Genomic DNA, 20,435 nt, shown 5'->3' on the forward strand with positions numbered 1-20,435 from the left:
ATTTTTATACAGCCGGGCTACCAGCTCAGCTAAATGAGTGGCAGTTTTGAGATTCGCAATGGTGTTTATCAGATCAGTTTGATTGATCTCGTCAAAAACTGTACAGACCTGACATTTTCCCGCAATGGGCATTGATTGTTAGGCCATTCTGGACTGGTGTGAGTTTTTTTTCAACCCTGTAATTATAGAAATGAGGAAATTGTTCTGTGTTCTTTGCTACTGTTGACATGTTGAGGTGCCTAAGAATTTGCTCTGTTCAAAAAGCTTATGCAGCAATTGTTTTTTTAGCATTGATCAAAGTTCTGAAGAATCTAAACTTGGCCAAAGGAATGTGTTCTGTTGTGTTTTTTTGCTTTCCTTACATAATTTCCAAGCTTTATCATGGACAGGAATTTGGTGCCATAAGCATTCTATAGGTATAACAAATGTCCTCTCTTCATTAAATAGTTTTGAGCACAGTAGGCCGAGTTATTAGTATTCTCTTTTTAAGTTTTAGAGGGTCTGTCCTGTCTTACTTCATCATGTCTCGATTGTATCTTGTGATCAAATAAATCTCCATGGATGATTTATAAGGTAGGTGAGATCATTGTGAGGGTAGATATGTTGATGTCCTTATAGCCTCACACCTTGTTTGTTTTCTGACTTCATCCCTGGCCATGGTTTTGGGGCGAGGGATACTAGGAAAAAACATGACTAGTCATCTGTATTGGGGAGGCAATCTCTGCCAATGCTTTCTTATTATAAGGTCAAGGATGAGCCATTTACATAGGATGGAGTTAAGCAGAGTTGGTTGTGGTCCTTGAGGAGCAAAAAGAGTAACCGTTGTGATACCGTTATGTGAGTCTCCCCACTGAAGATTGAAATGCCCCAATATTTTAGTATGAATTTTATTGTTCTGCTGGAAGTTCTTTAAATTGTTTCATGAATGAAATGTAACCACCTCAGGTGTGACATAAGAATTGGAATGTGGTAGATTTCATGACTAGTTTCACTTCAACTATAGAATTTGTAAAGGGGAGAATTATTTGTTATTTATGGATGCACATTAAATAAAGTCTCTAAATAATCGCCACCCCCCCCCCCCTCCCCCCATCTGTGCGCTTATGATCCAGGCAAATTATTGTATCTTCAAGAGTTGTATGCTTTTTCCAAAGCTGGTTGTGAGGAGTCAGACATGCAAGATTCTCTGGCTTTATGTCATGATTAGAATTTTGTCTGTAATTCCAAGCTAGTGCTTGATCTCTGATCTGCATTTTTGCTGAAGACAGTTGCCAAAGAAATGAACAGTCTTAGCCGTGGTGGGCAAAATACTGGGAATCTCAATGAGGATGTTGTGGCATATTCTTGTTCTGGAATGTGGAGTACCTGAGATGATGGAAATTTTAAAGTGCACCTGAGTGGAACTCTTGATATTATCCATGCTTTAAGTTAATAGGAGCTCTGCAATTCTTTGTTTGATAAAGACAGCTGATATTTTTGCACAGGAGACATAATGGGTGTTGAAAGCATTGTGAGAGATGTTGAAAGAGTAGAAACTCTTGTTTACGAGAACAAAGAGAAGCAAGGCATACGCAACAGTAACAAGTTATGGGAAAATATGTTCTATAGATCAGTAATCGGGTAGACTAGAGTACTTTAAGGAATGTACCTATCTCTGTGTATTAATCAAAGTTTGGCCTTTTTGTTTAGTATTTGGGAGTCGGGAAAAATAAAATGGCACCTTCCTAATAACAAAATAGCAGCACTAAAGTCAGAAAGGAGGCGAATTCCAAAACAAAAAAGACTCCAATGTGAACCCTGGGATGTTGGAGTGACCAAAGTAAAGCGACCTTTGAGGGCAGTGAGGTGAAAACAGGTGACGAGAAGGTATTGTTAAATAGAAAGCATCACTGTAGAATAACTCTTGCACCAGGCTGAAACACTTTTGCCATCCACAACAGGGAAAAAAGAGAAGCTGGTTGCCCATTCAGAATGGAAGGGTCTTTTTATATCTGGGATTGGGGATGGGGTTGATGAGCAGAGAGAAACTGCTCACCCTTTTGGGGTCCAGCTTTTCAGAAAGGTGGCTTTCCAGACCTAGCTGTCCCACTGATCTGGGACAGTGGGCACTAGTGTTCAGGACTGCTGAGAAAAAGAGAACCAACTCTTTTTCCATTTGAAGATTCAGGGAAGAAAACAGCACATCAGATCCAGTTGCGCTTCCCAGGAATCGAGGCAAGGTATCTTTCCATGGTAGACAAGGGGGGGGGGGGGCCTTCCAAGGAGCAATGATCTATGCAAATTTTCAGCAGCCTTCTGTGGAGGAATCTGGGAAGATCTTTGGTGAGGTATACTAAGGACCAGTGGGCTGGGGGAATCGTCCAATGTGTTTTCTGATTACTGAGATATGCCAAGCTTGCATCGGGAGCGAAAAACACTGCTTAACCTCTATGGTGGTTATTAGGGCATTTGTGTCTTAGATAAAGGAAGCTGTTCCACACAATAGAACGATTTGCTTCCTTCATGCCAATGAACAGGGTATTGAGGTCTCTGGCATGTTCTGGTCAACTTTTCCATGCAATGAGTAGTTCAGTTTGGGTGTCTACACCGATTTATGAAGAAACTGACTAGCATGGACCAGGTGAAGCACCATAGCTCCTCTAAATTCTATTATAGACAAACGAACCTCAATCTGAGGCACACTCAACACTTGTTTCCAGCTCATTGAACTCTTAGCTCGCAAGTAATTGTTTGGAATGACCAAGACGGCTATAAAAAGTGTGTATCAAAAAGAAGGGGGGGGGGACTAGGAGCTAGTTATGGTCCAGTACCCGGGCTCCATATAGTAATTTCAAGCCAAACGGTGGGTAACTGTTCCAGTGTGGGCACAATAGTTGTCCACTTAGACATCCCTTGGGATGTGTGAGGGCAACAAGAGACAAGACTTGGGCTTGCCTCTATTCTGTGGGGTTTAGACCTAGTCATTTCTGTTCCTTTTTTTCTTTTTCTATTTCTCTTTCTCTGTGGACAACTATTGTGCCCACACTGGAACAGTTACCCACCGTTTGGTTTGAGCTATAAAAAGAGTAAACCGAGATCCAGGCTGAAACACCAGTACCAGGTTGGAAAGAAGCCTTGTTCCCAGTAATTTTTAGGTCTCGCCTGAGCCAGCGCTTTTAGGATAGCTATAGTAAGCGGGATTTGGAAGTGTAGACTAGTGGCTTTTCAGGCCTCCAAATACAGTGCATGTGCGCCGGGCGCGCGCACCATTTGTCAGCCTGCCTGATTACTTTCGCAGCCGCTTTGATGTTCTCAGTGAGCCGCATGGCCACGGAGAACATCAAAGCGGCCGCGAAAGTGCTCATCATTTGCCACCCCCTCCCTTATCCCACTTCCTGCTTGTTCTTTGTACTGGCTTACTTGGCTTCGTGGGGTAAACACAGTGGTTCCATGCTGCAGGCAGCGCTTTGCTCCCGTCCTAAGGTGCCAGCCGCGGGTTATTACTGTGAAGGCATCCTTACAGCCTGGCCTTACAGCCTGCAGCAGCCCGGTCAGGCTGCTCGCACAGCGACTCTCTCTGATATAATAATAGCTGCTCGCAGGGAAGCCTCGCTCTAATACGCTACTAAATCCCCTCTAAATGTTAATGGCGACCCTAGTTCATTGATCAGGGGGGCAGCGTGTTGTGTGAGCGTGGTATGTCTTACCCGCCCAGCTGGCAAAGCTCCTCTGATCTATGGGCATCGAGCCACCTCCAGCCTCATGCTTCTTGCACTGAACTGTTGGCACTGCGCCCATGCCATGAATATAGGAATGTCTGCGCATTGATTTATTGTTAATTACCTCTGGTAGAGCGCGAGACGGTTTCAACCAGAGGACGTTGACTTGAGCCGATCTAGTGACAGAAAGCTATCATACGAGTTTAGTGTAATTGTGTCATGAAGCAGATAGGGGCATTGCCCATGCCTTAACCCCAGCATATAGGTCTGTAACTTAATGCTATAGTTGCTAGCATGTATGTAGCGCTTATATTTCACTAGTGTGACATCGTAGCGCTTAGACTTCCCGGAGCGATTGCAAGCGGACGTACATGTTTGGCAGGTGACGGACGGTGTTGTATGTTGGTCTGTAATTTAATTATATCGCTTCTAGTATATATGTGTAGTGCTAAACTTCCACTATTGTGGCTTAGCGGCGCTCGGACGTTCTGGAGTGATAACAAGCAGTAAAAGCGCGTGGGGCTGTGATATGCTCTATTGAACGTGAAGGCAGCTAACACTTAATGTGACTGCATGAGAAATCTGTAGCATGTGTTGAGTAGCACCACCAGACAGGGGCCTGGCGGAACCCTCCACCAAGCCCTGCCAACCTCTTTCTCACGTGACCTCCCTCTTGCACAGTCCCATGGGAGAGGGTTAGTTATGCAACATATACGTATGTGATTTGAATTTTAATCAATCGTAAAAAAGACAAAGACGCCAAGTTCTCTAATGAAGTAATTGGAGTGATTACAATGCGTCGTGTCAGCAGCACTGGTGGTGCCATCGAGACAGCTCAATCCGTCAATACATTTACTGCAAGAATCTGAGTGCCACCCACAGGCAAGCAATGCTTGGAGCCCAGGCAGGACACGCTTGGCGTCTCATCCTTTCAAGGTCGACAAAACGCATGCTGTTGAGTTCCACAGCAACCACTTGGATTCTTTACAGCACTTTAAAATTCAAACCGTTCTAGTCTCTGTGAACCCGCCTCTCCTAACCAGGAAGTGCCTTGATATGGTTTAGTTTAAAGAGACGTGCAATATAGATAATTTATTAATTCACTGACTCATTCAGTTTTTTTTCATTATGCTAAGTAGGGATATTTTTGTAACATGCAGTTGCAATCAATGGCTCCCACGGCGAGTGATATCTGAATAGAAAATCACTCAATCACAGGCTGATTAAAAAAACTATGGGGCATGGGAGGGTACAGCTGCGAGAGACCCTATGGTCGAAGCTGATGGGCTCTATTGTGAACCACTTTGCCACTCTATTGATCTGTGTTTCAATCAGATCAGTTCGTTCTACCACGTCTCGCTCATTATAAGACACACCACTTAGCACTGCCCTTTGTAGAACAACACAAACCATCCTGTAGAGCAGGAGTGACAGCAGACAAGCCTGCTCACACTGCTCACTTCTCAATGATGGAGAAGTTGCAGCATAACTTCATGCCAGGTGAGCGTTGTAGGGGAAGGGAAATCCTTTAAAGAGAGTCATTTTCTCTCTGGATTTCCCTTCTCTTTTTCAAACTCAGGAGCAGCAACATTGTCGTGGTGTCACCAGGGCTTTAAGTGGAAGTGTTTTCAATATTATATACAAGCCATAGTTGCTGCTTATTAATTTTATGCAACTAATAACCATTGACAAAGCCAATTGTCCTGATTTGTTGTAGGTATGATTTTACTTGTATCATATATCAGGCTAATGTGCTGCATGCCTAATCTCTTATAAGGTCCAAAAGGCAAGACCTATTGGCTATGCCAATGCTTGTTCTGTCATGTGGTTAGACCGGCTAGAGGTCGAAATACACGTTAGTTGGCACTGGTTTGCAGTTGGCTCCCTCTTACCTGGATTAGAAACTGATCTTATTCCCCTGATAGATGTCGGAGGTCACGCGTTCTATTGATGTGCCCAAACCTCCTGCTGGTTTGTAACCAGTTCTTAAAGTTAAGGCAAAAGCTTAGTTTTTTTGACAGTCGTAGACATAGGGTGTTGAAGAGGTATTTGACAGCATTTTCATCAATTTCCCATCCCAGGACTAAAAGCTCCATACAGGGGATCCTCCTCAGAGACCATCTTGCCTTCATGGAGCCATAAAATGGGTGACTCTTAGGGCCCATTACGATGCTGTCCGGAAAGGCTTCTACTGACCGTCAGAGCATTCCGGGCCTCATTGTAATTGACCCCTCGGTTTACTTTCTGACTGCCGCATTACAATGATGGTGGTTGGAAACTAAACCGGATGGCTTCCAACAGGGTCAAGGAGCCCTTGGGATTACGATGCACGGTTTCCGGCTTGGTTTACCATGCCGACCTATCTGACAAGGCAACCAAGTCAGAAAGCATGTTTGGGGGCCCCCAGCAGGGCCCCCTTGTGTGTGCAGCGTCCAATAGATGACCCCCTTTTAATCCCTGTTCTCCGTGGCAGGTACCTTAAGGGGCCTGCCATGGGGTGCAGGGATGAACAGCACCTCCCATTTCCCAACGGCGGCATGTATCACGGCCGGTTTACGGCCATAATGCATGCTCTCCTAGGGAAATGTAGGAATGGGACCCACCGGTGTTCGGTCGCATCCTAATTAGGCGGTCGGGACCGGCGACCAGATGTAGTCGGTCCCAGGACTTAAGTCAACCCGACATCGTATTTAGGCCCTTAGTTTCTCTTTGTACGTAGGTGTTTATTGAAGTGTTGTCAATATTCTCCTTCCATCAGTCCACTTGTTCACCATTCCTCAGTGTTTCTCTGTATGAAAAAATGAGCTTGTTGATGTGGCTGTGTTTATGCATATAGGTTTGTTGGTCTTCATGCGTATGTGGTTACATATCTTTTAGGCTGTGTATATTAGTACATATATGTTTTTGCACCCAGTAGAAGTATTTTCTCTAGGATGAGGCCAACGATTGAATGTACGATGAAATTCTTTTCCTTTCCATCTCAATTTTTTTTTAATCCATTTACTGTATGTGCTAAAGATTAAGGCTCCTATTTAGAATTTGCTGGAGCAGGACAGGTTCCAAAAAGTGATGCCATAGAGTGCCATTATCAATGCACCTGTAATATAACGGACTGGATATTTTGTACTTCAGCCCTTCTTATGAGTGGCTCGATAAATGTTGCCACCCCTGGAGTTGTCGATAACCGGGTTACTGGTAACTACGCGGGTGAGGTAAATCGACCCAACACAAGTTGACTCTGAGTGTCCAATAAGAAATGTAAATGTACTCTTAAGTTGGTAATACCAGGTCTGATTCCCTCGGTAATTCCTCATTTTGGCCAGGACTTTCGCCTGGACATTTCAGCTGCTTTTAGCTGCCAAAATCTCGGCGTGAAAGTTCAGAGATCTGTGGCGTTTCCAGGGATCTCATAATTGCATTGGAGTTGGTAATTGCATTTACCACCCCCATCGGAATTAAAAGGCAACTTGTGCCCTATCTATGTCTCACATCCGCAATACTGCAAAGGCCCTAATTTTGCATCTCCGGCACAATGTATGCATTCGTCCACTTGTCCATCATCTATCTGTTAGGTCATTCATTCCTTTGTCATCCAGCCATCAATGCATGTATGTCTGTTTGCCTCTGTGCAGATTTGAATGTCTGTTCATTTTTGCAAAAGATTCCAGTTTGGATGTTGAGCTGTGCCCATGAGCAGGGCACGAGTAGTGGGTTCACGCATGGGGAAGGCGTCCGCCTACTTCTGTCACAGGGTGAACACCGTCCACCCTGCTAAGAATTTTTGCCCCACTGAATAATGTGCTGACCTCGTCTTGGTGCAATTTCCAAACACGGGACACTTTCAAGCAGCGTCCGCACGTTGTCTGCTTTCCTTCTGCAACAAGCAACAACGTGCAGGCGGGGACGGGGCTTTCTTATTTAACCCCTTCGGTGCTCATGACGGAATGGTTCCGTCATGACCCACGGTTGAGCTGTGCTCATGACGGAACCATTCCGTCATGACCACGCCCGCGCAAGATTCCGTCAGCACAGCGGCGGAATCTGCGCAGCATCGAAGGGGTTAAGACTCCTGCTGGGCCCATAACAAAAGCCAAATTTGAGGGGTCATCCGGCCTGCTTTTGGCTGGGAGCAGTCAGGAGCCTCACACCTGATGCAAATGACACGGAGAGGAAACAATGGCTCACACCTTGTTAACACCGCACACATGAGAGGCAGCTTTTCACTTTCTTCAGTCCCTGTTAAGGAGAAATGCATGCACTGTAACAATATCGGATGTCTTTGTCTTTCCCAGTATTTTTTTTAAAAAAAGCAAATTGCGTTTATATAGAGCTTACTTCCCTTGAGGAGTTGTTGAAATAATTTAAGTACCACTATTTTTTCTTGTATAGTCCTACTCATTCCAATGCAGGGTGTCATAGCGCTTTACATAAACACGCGCATATTACATGTACATTACATTATAGAAGTTTGTAAATGGATGTACAGGATTTGTTACATAAAACTGGGGGATTGCAAGGTGTAGAAGTCACATATCATCTTCCATAGCTCACTGTGCTATTATCCTCGCAATGCACTCAAGCGTACACGATAGACTTGCTAAACATATATTTGAGGGCTTTAGATCTGATGTCACTTCTTGTGATGCTACTTCCTGTAAAGTCGTGGCTTGTGATGCCATATGTGATGTTGCGCACTATGATGTCACTTGCATACTGCCTAACTAGGTTAGTCCCCCCCCCCCCCCACTTCCTTTTTTAGGACTTGAGAGGGGAGGGGGGGGTGTGGTGTGTGTGTGCAAGTGCTGTATGTTCTGATATGTTTCAGGCTTGTTTTTCAGAGTTGTTGAGGTTAGAGCCTGCATGCCCTCTTGAGCGTATGTGCGATCTAAATGTATGGATGGTTTACCTCTGTATGTGCCAAACAAAATATAGGCTTAAATTGTTGTCATTGTATTATGCATGCCAACATTTTAAGACTGGAACGTAGGACTTTTTTAAATACAATTTGGGGGAAATGTAATTTCCCCATGGCATATTGAATCGGGTGCAATTTTAGGTAGGAGAGCGCTAAAATAAAGCCACTTTTTTCTTAACAAATCGTGAGTCTTCTGTCTAAATCGGGTCTGTTGGCATGTATGATGTATGTTTGCGCCTGGCGAACTGGTGATATTTCGTGCGCTTTCCTCAGGTGGCGTTGAATTGGGTCTGTTGGCATGTATGATGTATGTTTGCCTTTGGCGCGCTGGTGATGTTTCCTGCTCTCTCCTCAGGTGGCGCTTGGAAGCTGTTATCCGGCATGGGGGAAGGGCAGACCCAGGTGGATAACCCCCAGAACCAGGAGATGGCGTTCTGGTCGCATCCCATCGATATTCACTACGCAACCAAAGGCCTCCAGGGTAAGAAGTGAAGGAGTGGGCCTGTCAGCACTGCTTAGGAACATGTCTCGGGAGGCGGAAGGTGCCATTTGTTTCTGCAAACGTAACGAAACCAAACAAGCCATTTCTTCTCTCTACACCGGCGCGTGTGAATGAGATTTATGCGCATGGTGCTTTGGGACCTGCACGCTGTTGCAATAGCTCATTCTGCCGTCGATTGTAAGAGATTTATTTTAAAAGAGAAAACTCTGGCACGTTTTTGGCTATATCCGTCTTGACGCCATTGTGTGATGTGATATAGTCCACAGAGGGGTTTTTATTTTGAAAAAGTGTCCCAACTTCCTAGTCTCCCTATTTCCATTAATAAAAAGCGGTATAATGGACACTAGCGTACTGAACGGGTGCACAGGGATTGCATGGCTTGTTTTCCAGCCCCAACATCAAGATTTAAATATGCCGAAACAAATCGTAGTTGAAATTTGATTTCCCTTCGGATTTTGGACTTGATGTGGTTTTCTGGCTAATCGTGAAAATGCAACCGGGTGGGTATTACAAACATCCTGTGTTGTGATGTGCTTATTATCTGTACACTCTCCCTACTCTGGCTCTCTGCCTGCCTGCTCAGTCTTTGATGAGGTATGTTAGAATGTTAAGGGTGGTTGGGATTCTAGTGGGATCAGTTGGTGAGAAGGGGCTGAGCAGGGAGGACGCTGCTCCTGGTGGGGCATTAAGAAGGAACAGAACATCTCCTGTTAACCTGTAACTTATGATTTGGATCTAAAGAATAAAGCATCAATCATCTATACAAGACCTATGCCTGCGCCCATTCATTCTTCATAACACCCTTCAATGAAATTACGAGTGTATTGGAGAAATATAGAGATTGTGCCTTTGTATTATTACACTTGCATATTGGGTTAGTGAAGTAGGCGCTGTATACAACTAACATTTGAAATTCAGTCCATAAAACAGTAATTCGACATGGAATAGGAGGCATTTGTCAAATCGGGTAATTACCTACCTATCTTGCCTGCTGATATACTTGTAATCTGAACCATAGTATTGAGAACATTTGCGCTGAAGAGACAGTTCTTTCGGTAAAAGTAGTGGCCATGTTCCATTTTTCATTCTCACTGCAATATACTAAAACATCAAAAACTCAGCGCTGAAGAGACAGTTATTTCGGTAAAAGTAGTGGCCATGTTCCATTTTTCATTCTCCCTGCAATATACTAAAACATCCCAAAACTCACAATTGCTTATTTTGTGGTTCCGCTACTTCGGTGCATCGTGGCTCTTTATGTAATTTTAGCATGGCTAAACCATGTGATAAGTTTAGAGCCAGAACAAGCATTGTGCCACTCTAGGCAAATTAAATTTACACGGTCTTGTCTACAAATCCTATTTACGCAGGCTCTCACTGAAGACCTGTTGTGTTTCCATGGTGCTCTCCTCTGCTCTCTCCAATTGTCAAGTCTGCCTTCTCTTTGGAGGTGACCTTATAACCAGTTGTTTTTTATACGAGGCAGGAGACTTGGAAAATACACAAATGTGCTGTCAAGCATTCAGCTGAAGTTTGAACCACCCAACCCCACATTGATTGTTACTGGTGTTTCGTCTTCAACACTCTGCTCAGTAACCTGTGTGCTGTACCTGCCTCACATTTTAGGCAAATCTCCACTCTCTCCCTTCCCCCGCCTGCTCGTATACTCATGAGCAGCCGGTTAATTCCCCCCCCCCCCCTTCCCCCTCACCGCTCTTACCTGCCGGGCCACTCCTGCTTATACTCAAGCCCTCCATCCAAATCTTATTCAATATCTTCTAGTGGTATTTATTCATCGGTCGTTCATGTTTCATACTTCTCACCATAGTTTGCCATTTGGGAGCAGCACACGACGGCATACATACAGAATATCGCTATGATCCTCTGAATGAACGAGGTATTGTGTGTTCTTTGTAATTCAGACCTGTATTTTATTGCTGCAGTGTAGTGCTGAAAGACACTGTAAAAGTTTTATTTATATTCCCTTGGTAGTTTTATAAAGAGCTGTCTGAGACCTATAGGCCACCCTCAGAGCACTGTTTTGGCAAAATCTGTTTTCTCCATATTTTATTTAATTTTCAGTGCCACAGGGGTATATGACTGTCCTCATCTCCTATTCTCCAGAAGCCACTCCCATTTTGTGCAGTTCAGTTGTGGGTAAGCCAGAACTCTTCAGTGTTTAAGGCTTTTTCTGAAGCACCCAGTAATTTAGCTCTGCCTTTACATTTTGGTTCAGTGCATACCACAGGTTGGAGCCCTAGACTTCCTGGGCCATACTGCCTTGCTCCTTTCTCTCAAATGCTCATTGACTAGTCAGATGTGCTTTTGTGGAGCACAGCTTGCATTGTGGTCCAGAATGGGCTGTTAGTTTCTTTAGATGGTGTTGCACTTTGCCCCAGTAGCCCTTAATATGTATCACAGATAACTTTGAACTTCATACCTGTGTCCACGAGAAGAAACCAGAGGACCTTTAGTGCTCCGTCTATGTGTTCATGTTTTCTGTACATCAATTCACATTCTGATCTGATCTGGAGCCTTTGCAGTCTCGTGAGGAGTTACTTATATGTCGTGTGCCAATGTTACAACAGTTAATTTATCCTATCCCCAGAATTCTTACCAGCTCTACCTAGTTGTCTGTTTGTTTTGAGAGAGGTTTTAATAGAAGTGGTATAGTTGCAGATCTAGTAAGGCTTGCTTTCAGTTAAGGTGTCTGACCCCACACCCATCTTGGAAAGACAGTCAAGGACAAGTTTTTCTGCTCCAATCGACCGGATCTGTTTTGGCTCTATTCATGCACTGCCATTTTTCTGTGCTGTTTTAGAGAAAGATCACAGCTAGTTTGTTTTCTCTTTCATTCAATGAAACCTATGATCCAGGCATTTGGTGATGTTGACCTGTTTTTATTTTCTGTTTTCTAAGCGAATGTGGCCTTAGGTCTGGTCTGCATTAATGTTTTGGTTTCTCTTGTATAGTTCTAAGACCTATGCTAAAGGGCTCACATAGAAGTTGAACAACAGAATGGAGAGGCAGGACCCCTGTGACACTCCATGTCTGAAGGCATAATGATCATTCCAAAGGTAATTCCTGCACTTGCTGAGTGCAGTCAGAGAGGAATCATCTGATTCACTTCATGTCCGATCAATTGACCCCAACCCATTTATTAAGTGTCCTCCATATTTTGTTACAGTCAATGGTGTCATAGGTTGCTCAGTGGTCAAGGATTACAAGATCTCCTTTCCATGGACAAGAACCGGAAATCCGTATTTCCCCTCTGATAGATTAGCCAGGATTGATTCAGTGCCACTTAGACCAGAATGTTGATTAATGGTCATTCAGTGTATAATTCAGTGCCACTTAATCTTGGAGTTGCCTTGAGACTCTCCATGCTTGTTTTTCATGTTGCTTTGGGTATGTTTCAGTCTTGATGTAGCCCTGTTGATCTCTTGCTTTTTGTCAAGCACCCTAACACCTCTTTGTATTGGTGCACTGTATACATGTTGAATCAAAATGATTTGCTCGTTATATATTGTTTACATACCACTGCCGATCATCTGGAGACCAAACGCTTCTAATGATTTCACAATTCGTAGGAACCAGTGGCACACGACCAGCAGGCCCTAAGTGACCCAATTTTCCCACTTGCTGTGGCACCTAAGGGCCCTGCTGTGTCCATCTTTTCATTCTCATTTCTTTTATGGTATATAGACTTTTTGAAATGGCGTTCTTTGCTGCCACCATCTGGTACATATTGCAGATTCTCTTTTACACTTCTAGATTTCCGTCGCAGATGAAATATATGATTTAAAATGTACCCTCCTGATTAAATACTTTACAACGAAGGATTTGCTAAGTTTCTGATTGGAAAAACATCTCCTTTTTTCATTGACAAACTTGTGAGCTATCCTTTTAAATATGAAATGTTTTCATAACGCCGTTTGTACATTTTAATTCTTCGTTCATAAACTAGCCTGAAGGTGTCTTCCCTCACTTGCTAAATATTCAGTAATCCATCAGATTGCAGACTGCTTTCATTGTTTTAGATTGTTTCATAAGCAAACAGGAGAGACACTTTATTTTGAGGTTTTGTTTGGATCGTGTACGAAAGGCAGAAGTTGACTTTCACTCCAATGATGATCAACAGGTGTTATGACCAAGCTTGATAAGGGAAAGCAAACCTAAATGGTACGCCAACATTTATGCAAGATATTTAAAATGTACATTGAATTTGTGTTCTAATGAGGCTCTCTTGGTAATTTATTTTTAATACTAGCATTTTTACTAGCGGTCTTACAGGTTGGATATTGTTAATAAAGTTAGGGCTTTATTTAAAGTTTGGAGGACTGGAAACTCTGACAAACATGGCGAATGTCCCACCCACTGCATTACTAATGCATACAAGCCTACGGCTCTTGTAATACAGCGGATGGGATATTTGTCAAGTTTTGGTTGAGCATCTCATGTCAAACTATAAATAATACCCATAGTATTTTGCTGTTTCCACAGGCCCACCTGTATTTCTTTCCTGCATGGATCAAACAGGCCAGTTTGCTTATGTGGTATGTTCTCATTATGTAATGTTGAGTTGCTATCACATGAGCAAATACAATAAAGACCATTGCTTTAAAAATAAAAAAAAATAACATTGCAGTTGTAGGAAAGGCAAAATACCTTTACTAAAACGAACTAGCCTAGATGGTTTCATTAATAATATAACTGAAATAAGAGTAGCTGGGAAATCTACATAATAGGCAAAACACTCAAGACGTTTAGTTTCAGCAAATGGAGAAAATCCCTTTTTTGGTACCATTAACTTGATTTTATGGGATTTGCTCAGACGCTCTTATTTTTAAACATGCTTAACACATACTTGCTCGAGAAACTCCACCAAAGCTCCCACCTCGGGATCACTGTCTAACAAACAGAGGAAATAAGTGCTTAATTCGACATCTTCGTTTTATCCCTTGATCTGGATGGCTCTTCAAGCTCTCTCAACATATGTATGGAGGCCTGGCTTCTCCCAGATACAACACCCGATTGATTTTGTCATTTAAACGACTGATTCTTTTATTTTCAATATCTATACCTACACGTAAACCACATGAGCACACTTGAAGGAAGCCTCACTGTACTCTACCTAATCACGTGGTTTAATGAAACAAAGGAAATGCACAGGTACTGGATACTGAGATCATGAGAAAGAAAAAAGACTAACTTAAATTGTAATGAGAATGTAAACCTTTTCGGCTGAGCAAGCTAAAAAATACTGTTTGAGGCCCGTGTGGCTGTAGATACACATGCAGTGCATACTTTTGCCATCTAGTGTTGGACCCGTATGCGTGCAAGTTGTTTTTCTTTTAAAGTAGTCTTCTCGCGTCACAAGGCAGTGTGACTCTACCAACATGGTCATCAGTGCCACTGTTGGGTTATTACTTTCTGCCGTTGGGCTCGGCACTGTGCTCTCAAGCTCCAGATCTACGCTGTTGCGGTATTCTCTTCGGCTCGCCTTGGTTCCTCTCTCTTTTGTTGTTATTGTTTGCTATCGCAAACTCCCTTTCTCGCTTCATCTTGACGCGTGCAGCTTCGTTTGTACGGTGATTGGGCGGACGTTGACCCCTGGAGGGTGGTCTTTTCCTTCAGAGCCTCCCCCATCTGTTTGCTCCTTCATTGCCAAGCCTCGTCTGTGATAAAAACACCCTTCCTCTACTGTCCTCGGTATTGAGTGAAATACCCCTAGGCCGATCTTCATCATGCCTGCAACCTCTGTCTTTTGCCCGAGTTCGACAAGTCCTCCTACGGCTCCTCCTGGGTGAAGAAGACTCTTTGGGGTCGTCTGGCTCGTCGCTTGGTAGTGTCATGCTGAAGTGAAGACAACTCCCCGGACCTCTTCTGCACTGACTACATCGAGGGGGAACATCAGCCTGAGCCATCTGAAGCTGAGAAGGAGGCCTTCTCGCCCAAAGCAAGTTCTGACTTCGACCTGGAGAGTGAAGACCTCTCATCCGCTCAATTGTTAGTGAGTATGATTCCCTTCTCCCCTACCCCCTTGATACCGCTCGCACACCGAGCAGTCCCCGCTCAAGGCTCAGTGACAGGCTTCCATGCTGCCAATGCCTTTAGGCCATGGTTGGCACCGAACTTACGCTTCAAATCCCATGGCCAACCATGGCTCGGTGACGAATATAATCATGAAGCCGAAGCACTGGTGCCAGCCACCTACACCTCTGCACTGAAACGCCCTTCGGTGTTGAAGCAGTCGGCAGCGAAAACCCACTTGGCGCCAACAGTCCATACACTAGCACCAAAGCAATCCTTGCCAAGCCAACATCCTAGTCTGACCCGTCTGTCATCCAGAAGCTGCAGGACAAACTCAGGGTACCAGCGGCACATCATGATCCACCCCCATATGGGACGGAAGTTCATCCAGCCACCGGCGCCTTCCTCAGACACCCATGAGACAGCTCAGCTTTGAGGAGGTTGTAGGATCTTCACCACCACCCAAGGCAAGGAATCAGCATGGCAAGGCTACCAGCACTCTTCCTCAGCCTCCTGTCCCATCCCTATCTCCTCCCTGGCCTCCAACCCCACCTTCCCCCATCTGCTGACCACCTTCTTTACTCACCACAGGTGTCACCACACTGTGATTTTGGGGATCGACACACAGAGGATACTCATGACATGCCCCCACAGGATGACTCCTGGGATTCGTAGGACGTGGACCCACCAGGCGACACTGACCGTGATCTCTGCACAGCCTGTCCCTCCCCACCAGATGACACTACATCCTACCATGAGACCCTCTATAGGGCGACCTCATTCCATAAGTTTGACATGCATAGGGAAGCCGCAGAGGAAGATTCTCTGCTGGAAATTCTGTTGTCCTCCCAATGTTCCATGCAGTACCTTCCAATGCTGAAAGCATGTTTAAACCAGCCTTGGACATCTGGTTAAGACTTGTGTAGTCACCCTTAGGATAGACAAAAAATACACTGTCGCCCTTTCAGACCCACTCTACATTCAGGATCAACTCCCTCCCGACTCCTTGCTGGTACATACGGCTCTCAAATGAGCCAGTGCACAAGGGACTGGTGAGATGCCACTGCCAGACAAGAAAAGCAAGTGCACCAATGCATCTGGTAAGGGTGTCGCAGCGCAATCAACCAACCAATGGCGCATCGCCAACTCCATCTGCCTTCTTTCCTGTTCTGGGCCCACTGGGACATGATGCAGGAGCTCCTCCAACATCTCCCAGTGGAGTACTGCAAGAGAGAACTTGAGCTAGTCTTGGAAGACAAGCTAATTTCTAACACTAGCATCAGATGTGCCCGTTGATGCTCCTGACGCTGTCACTCAACGCATCAATTCCAGCTTGCTCCTACGAAGACACGCTTGGTTCAGTGTCTCTGGCTTCAAGCCGAAAGTCCAGCAGCATCTCTTCAACCTGTCCTTCTATAGGAAGCATCAATTCTCATCACAGTTTGATGAGATGTTGGAAAAGATGAAAAAAAGGACATGGGGACCACGAAAGCTATAGGTGCTCATGAGATGTGTACCCCTCGTGGGTCCTTTCGAAGGTTAGCCTACCAAGGTGGCTCCAAGGCCACCTGCCCAGACGTCTCCACTTCATTCCTACATCAGCAGGCTCAGCAACCCTTTACAAATGCTACTTCCGAGGAGGGGGCACTTGCTCCCACCAGCTTGACCAGACCATCTGCTGATGGGCTATTCACCAGAGGATCCATCTGCTGGTACAGTGTCTTCCCAGGCCTGTCAGTGATTTTGCCGACCTGCTCAGCAGGATGCAGCAATAAGTCAACTTAGGTATACTGCACCTGCGAGTCTTCCTTCCGTACTTCCAGCGATGGAGTTTTCATGACGTGGACCTCTTGGCCATGCCGAAAACACAAAATGCCCAAACTTCACCTCCAGATTTCCACACTCAGAGTCCATGAGCAATGCACTATGGATGAACTGGTCAGGGATATTTGCCTACGCTTTTCTGCCTCGCCCCCTTTTCTGTTTGTGGTTTGGAGACTTTGGCAAACCTTGCTCATCCTCATCCTAGTGGCTTTCATCTGGGCCAGACAGCCCGGGTTTACCACTCTTATCAAGCTCTCAGTGGTTCCACACGAGAGACTCCCCAACAGGCTGGACCTTCTCAAGCAGAATCATGGAGAAATCGGGCACCTGACCCCAGGGCATCGACCTTGCGATCTGGTTCCTAAAATCTTAGTTTGGTTACCTCAACCTACCTCCTGAATGCATAGACATCCTGAAGGAGGCACGCAGACCTGCTACGCTGCCAAATGGAAAACCTTTGCCTGTTTCTGCCTTTCAGAACACATTAACCTCTTAGCTTCTAGCATCCAGGATATTGTGTGCTAGCTACTCCACCTGCAAATCTGTGGACTAACATTCACCTCCATCTGGCTCTACTTAGCTGCTGTGGCTGCTTATCTCCAAAATAGCCAACAGGTTTCCCACTGCAGTATTCTAGTCATCAAAGCTTTTATGTAGGGCCTCAAGAGGGTAATTCCTACATGGATCCCTAGCCCCAGTGTTGAATCTCAATATTGTCATTGGGCACTCATGGGTTCTCCATTTGAACCTCTCCATTCATGCCCCATCCAATTCCTTTCTTGGAAGGTGGCGTATCTTGTGGCTCTCACCTCTTTCAGACGTGTGAGCTCCAAGCTTTAACCTTAGAAGAACCCCCCAAGTTAGTAAAGAGAAGCTTGTCCTTCGCACTAGCACTAAATTTGTTCCTACGGTAGTCTCTTCATTCCACCTTAATCACTTTATAGAACTGCTGGGTTTTTTTCACCACTGGACTCAGTTGCAGAACTGGCCCTTCATACCTTAGATGTTGTGTGAGCCCTAATGTATTTGTGGAAAGGGCAAAAGTTTTCGAACAACTTTGCAACTCTTTGTTGCTTTCCCAAACTGAATAAAGGGAAAGCTATATGAAAGTCAGGCATAGCCAGGTAGATAGTTGTATCCAAACATGTTATGCAAAAGCTGAGAAGATTTTGACTGTTCCTCTGAAAGCCCACTCTACTAGGAAAAAAGGGCCACTGTGGCTTTCCTAGTGAACATCCCATGGCTGACATTTGCAAAGCAGCTACTTGGTCTACACCACAAACTTTCATGAAGCGTTATTGAGTGGATGTACTAGCACGCCAACAAGCCAATTTTGTTCAGGCTGTACTCCTACCCTTTTCTAGGCTTCTACAATACTCACAGGCTAGTCACTGCTTATTGGAGTATTGCTTTACAGTCTCTGTACAGCATATGTGTCTACAGCCACATATGCCTCGAACGGAAAGTATTACTTAACTTGTAGGCATCTGTTTGTGGCATGTAGTGTTGTCGATTCACGCACGTCCACCCTCCTCCCAATAAGCCTCAGGCTGTTGTAGTTTTCTTTCCTCCTTACTACTATACTATACTATACTATATATATTTCTTTCTTTCTCTCTCTCTCTCTCTTCTGCTCCCCCGTATTGCTTTGCTTCAGCTCAATCCTCACCCACCATGCTGAAAACGATCGAACTTTGGAGCAAATAACCATGCGCGTTATCAAGAGGAGGTGGAGTAACACTACTTCATGACTCAAGAAGACTTCTTCAAAGGCAAACTGGCCCACAATATCCGGGCACAACACTAGGTGGCAGACATATGCACAGCATGTGGATCTACAGCGCTATATGTCATGAACAGGAATTTACAGGGTAAGTAACATTTTTCTTTGTCTCGAGAGCCAATTTGTGAAGCATCATAGACTGGCACATCCCTCAACCTGTTCCGTGTGCACGTCGGCCAGCGGCCGTCGCGAGCACTACCTCGCTAGTGCTGCGCACTTCCGTTGGCCGACACGGCCCCGCCCACGCATAAGAACTCCCGCACCGCGGCGGAATTTGCGCCGCGGTTAAGTAGTTAAGCACACTTTACTTGAGCAAAAAACACATGGCAGCACCAATTATAGTTACACTAAGGCTTTGGTTATACCTTTAACACTGTCCATCCTAGATTAAATACTGTCCTGAATCCTGACCATTTATCTCTTTCCTTGGATTCCAGATCTATCTGGAACAAGGCATCCTTTATTGCTGAGACCTGAATTAATCTCCGAGGTCTACTACAACAACAGCTTCATACTTTGTATGACACTTACTCTCACATACCACAACACAACGGCTAAAGCTGGGGCTCGGCATTCTTTTCAGCAAGTCACTCGCAACCAGTGGTGCGGGACCCCTTGGGCTTCCACATTGGTCAAGGGTAGAAGAGCAGGCAAGCTGAGCTTCAGCAAGGCCTTAATGCTCATCCATAGCCTGGAGTAAGCCGGCAGCATGCTTCTACGCAGGGGCTTGGTTAAACTTGCATGAAGCTTCCCTGGCAGAAAACCATCTGTATTGCCCCAGATAGGCAAAGATAACAGAAGATCAGGAAGTATAGGTACGGGATGAGGTTGCCCTTTGTGAGCAGCATTAACCCTCCTTTCTACAAATGCCATTCTCACAGAAAGGTAAATGTTCTTGAACATAAAAGAGTAACTTAAACGGGGGATTACCAGCAAGGTTCGCTATTGCTTACCCTTCGCTGTACGTTCTAATGTTTGCAAGTTAGTACATCTGCAAAAACTGCACATATTAGTGAATAGGGATGGAAGCCTAACAATCTTGTGCTTAGTCTAGCGTGGGGAAATCTAATAAAACCTAGTGTAAATTCTGGTCCGAGCTTGCCCTTTGGCAGGATGCTTCTATCTCACCACACTCAGAACAACCACAGTCATGGCAGACAAAATACGATTTGAAAATGGTGTCGATACACTTCTACTGTGCTATAATCAAACAATTATTTACTAAAACTGTTCTGTCAAAGGGCAATTAGTTATAACTGCACCAAGGCTTGGTTAGCCTAATACATGCAAGAGTAACTCAAATCTGATCTCTTTTTTGGGGCCTGGTCCAAAAATGCGGTTACCTCCCCAATTGGTTTCGTTTATTTGAAAATATCAGTAACTAACCATATAAGATTTCACACATTGCGATAAATGTCCAGAGTCACACATCGGTTCACACTTACCTTTGAGACTATAGTTTGTCATCCAATACATACCCCTCTGAATGCAAATACAATGACTTACTGCAAATGGAGCAGACATTTTAAAGCCTGATCTTTAGGGCAAAACAGGGTAAAGAGTGTAGTATTCGATAAAATGTGATTGTAAGTCTAAGAATATGGTAATACAACTTTTGACTCCCCCTAACAACCCCTTAGAAGCTGTGTATTTGTAATCTAATTTAACTGTTGTGTATAA

At 44.6% G+C, this 20,435-nt stretch overlaps 1 protein-coding gene across 1 annotated transcript in view; it reads left to right on the top strand.

The window, feature by feature from the left end:
* Positions 1–20,435, top strand: part of B9D2 (B9 domain containing 2) — a 117,768-nt gene that overhangs the window by 46,873 nt on the left and 50,460 nt on the right. Inside the window, exon 3 of the mRNA XM_085625279.1 lies at positions 8,969–9,094. Within this exon, the coding sequence (XP_085481405.1) occupies positions 8,969–9,094 (126 nt within the window). The remainder of the gene's footprint in view (positions 1–8,968; positions 9,095–20,435) is intronic.

Source organism: Triturus cristatus, chromosome 9 (genome assembly GCF_964204655.1).
Source record: "Triturus cristatus chromosome 9, aTriCri1.1, whole genome shotgun sequence".
Taxonomy (NCBI): domain Eukaryota; kingdom Metazoa; phylum Chordata; class Amphibia; order Caudata; family Salamandridae; genus Triturus; species Triturus cristatus.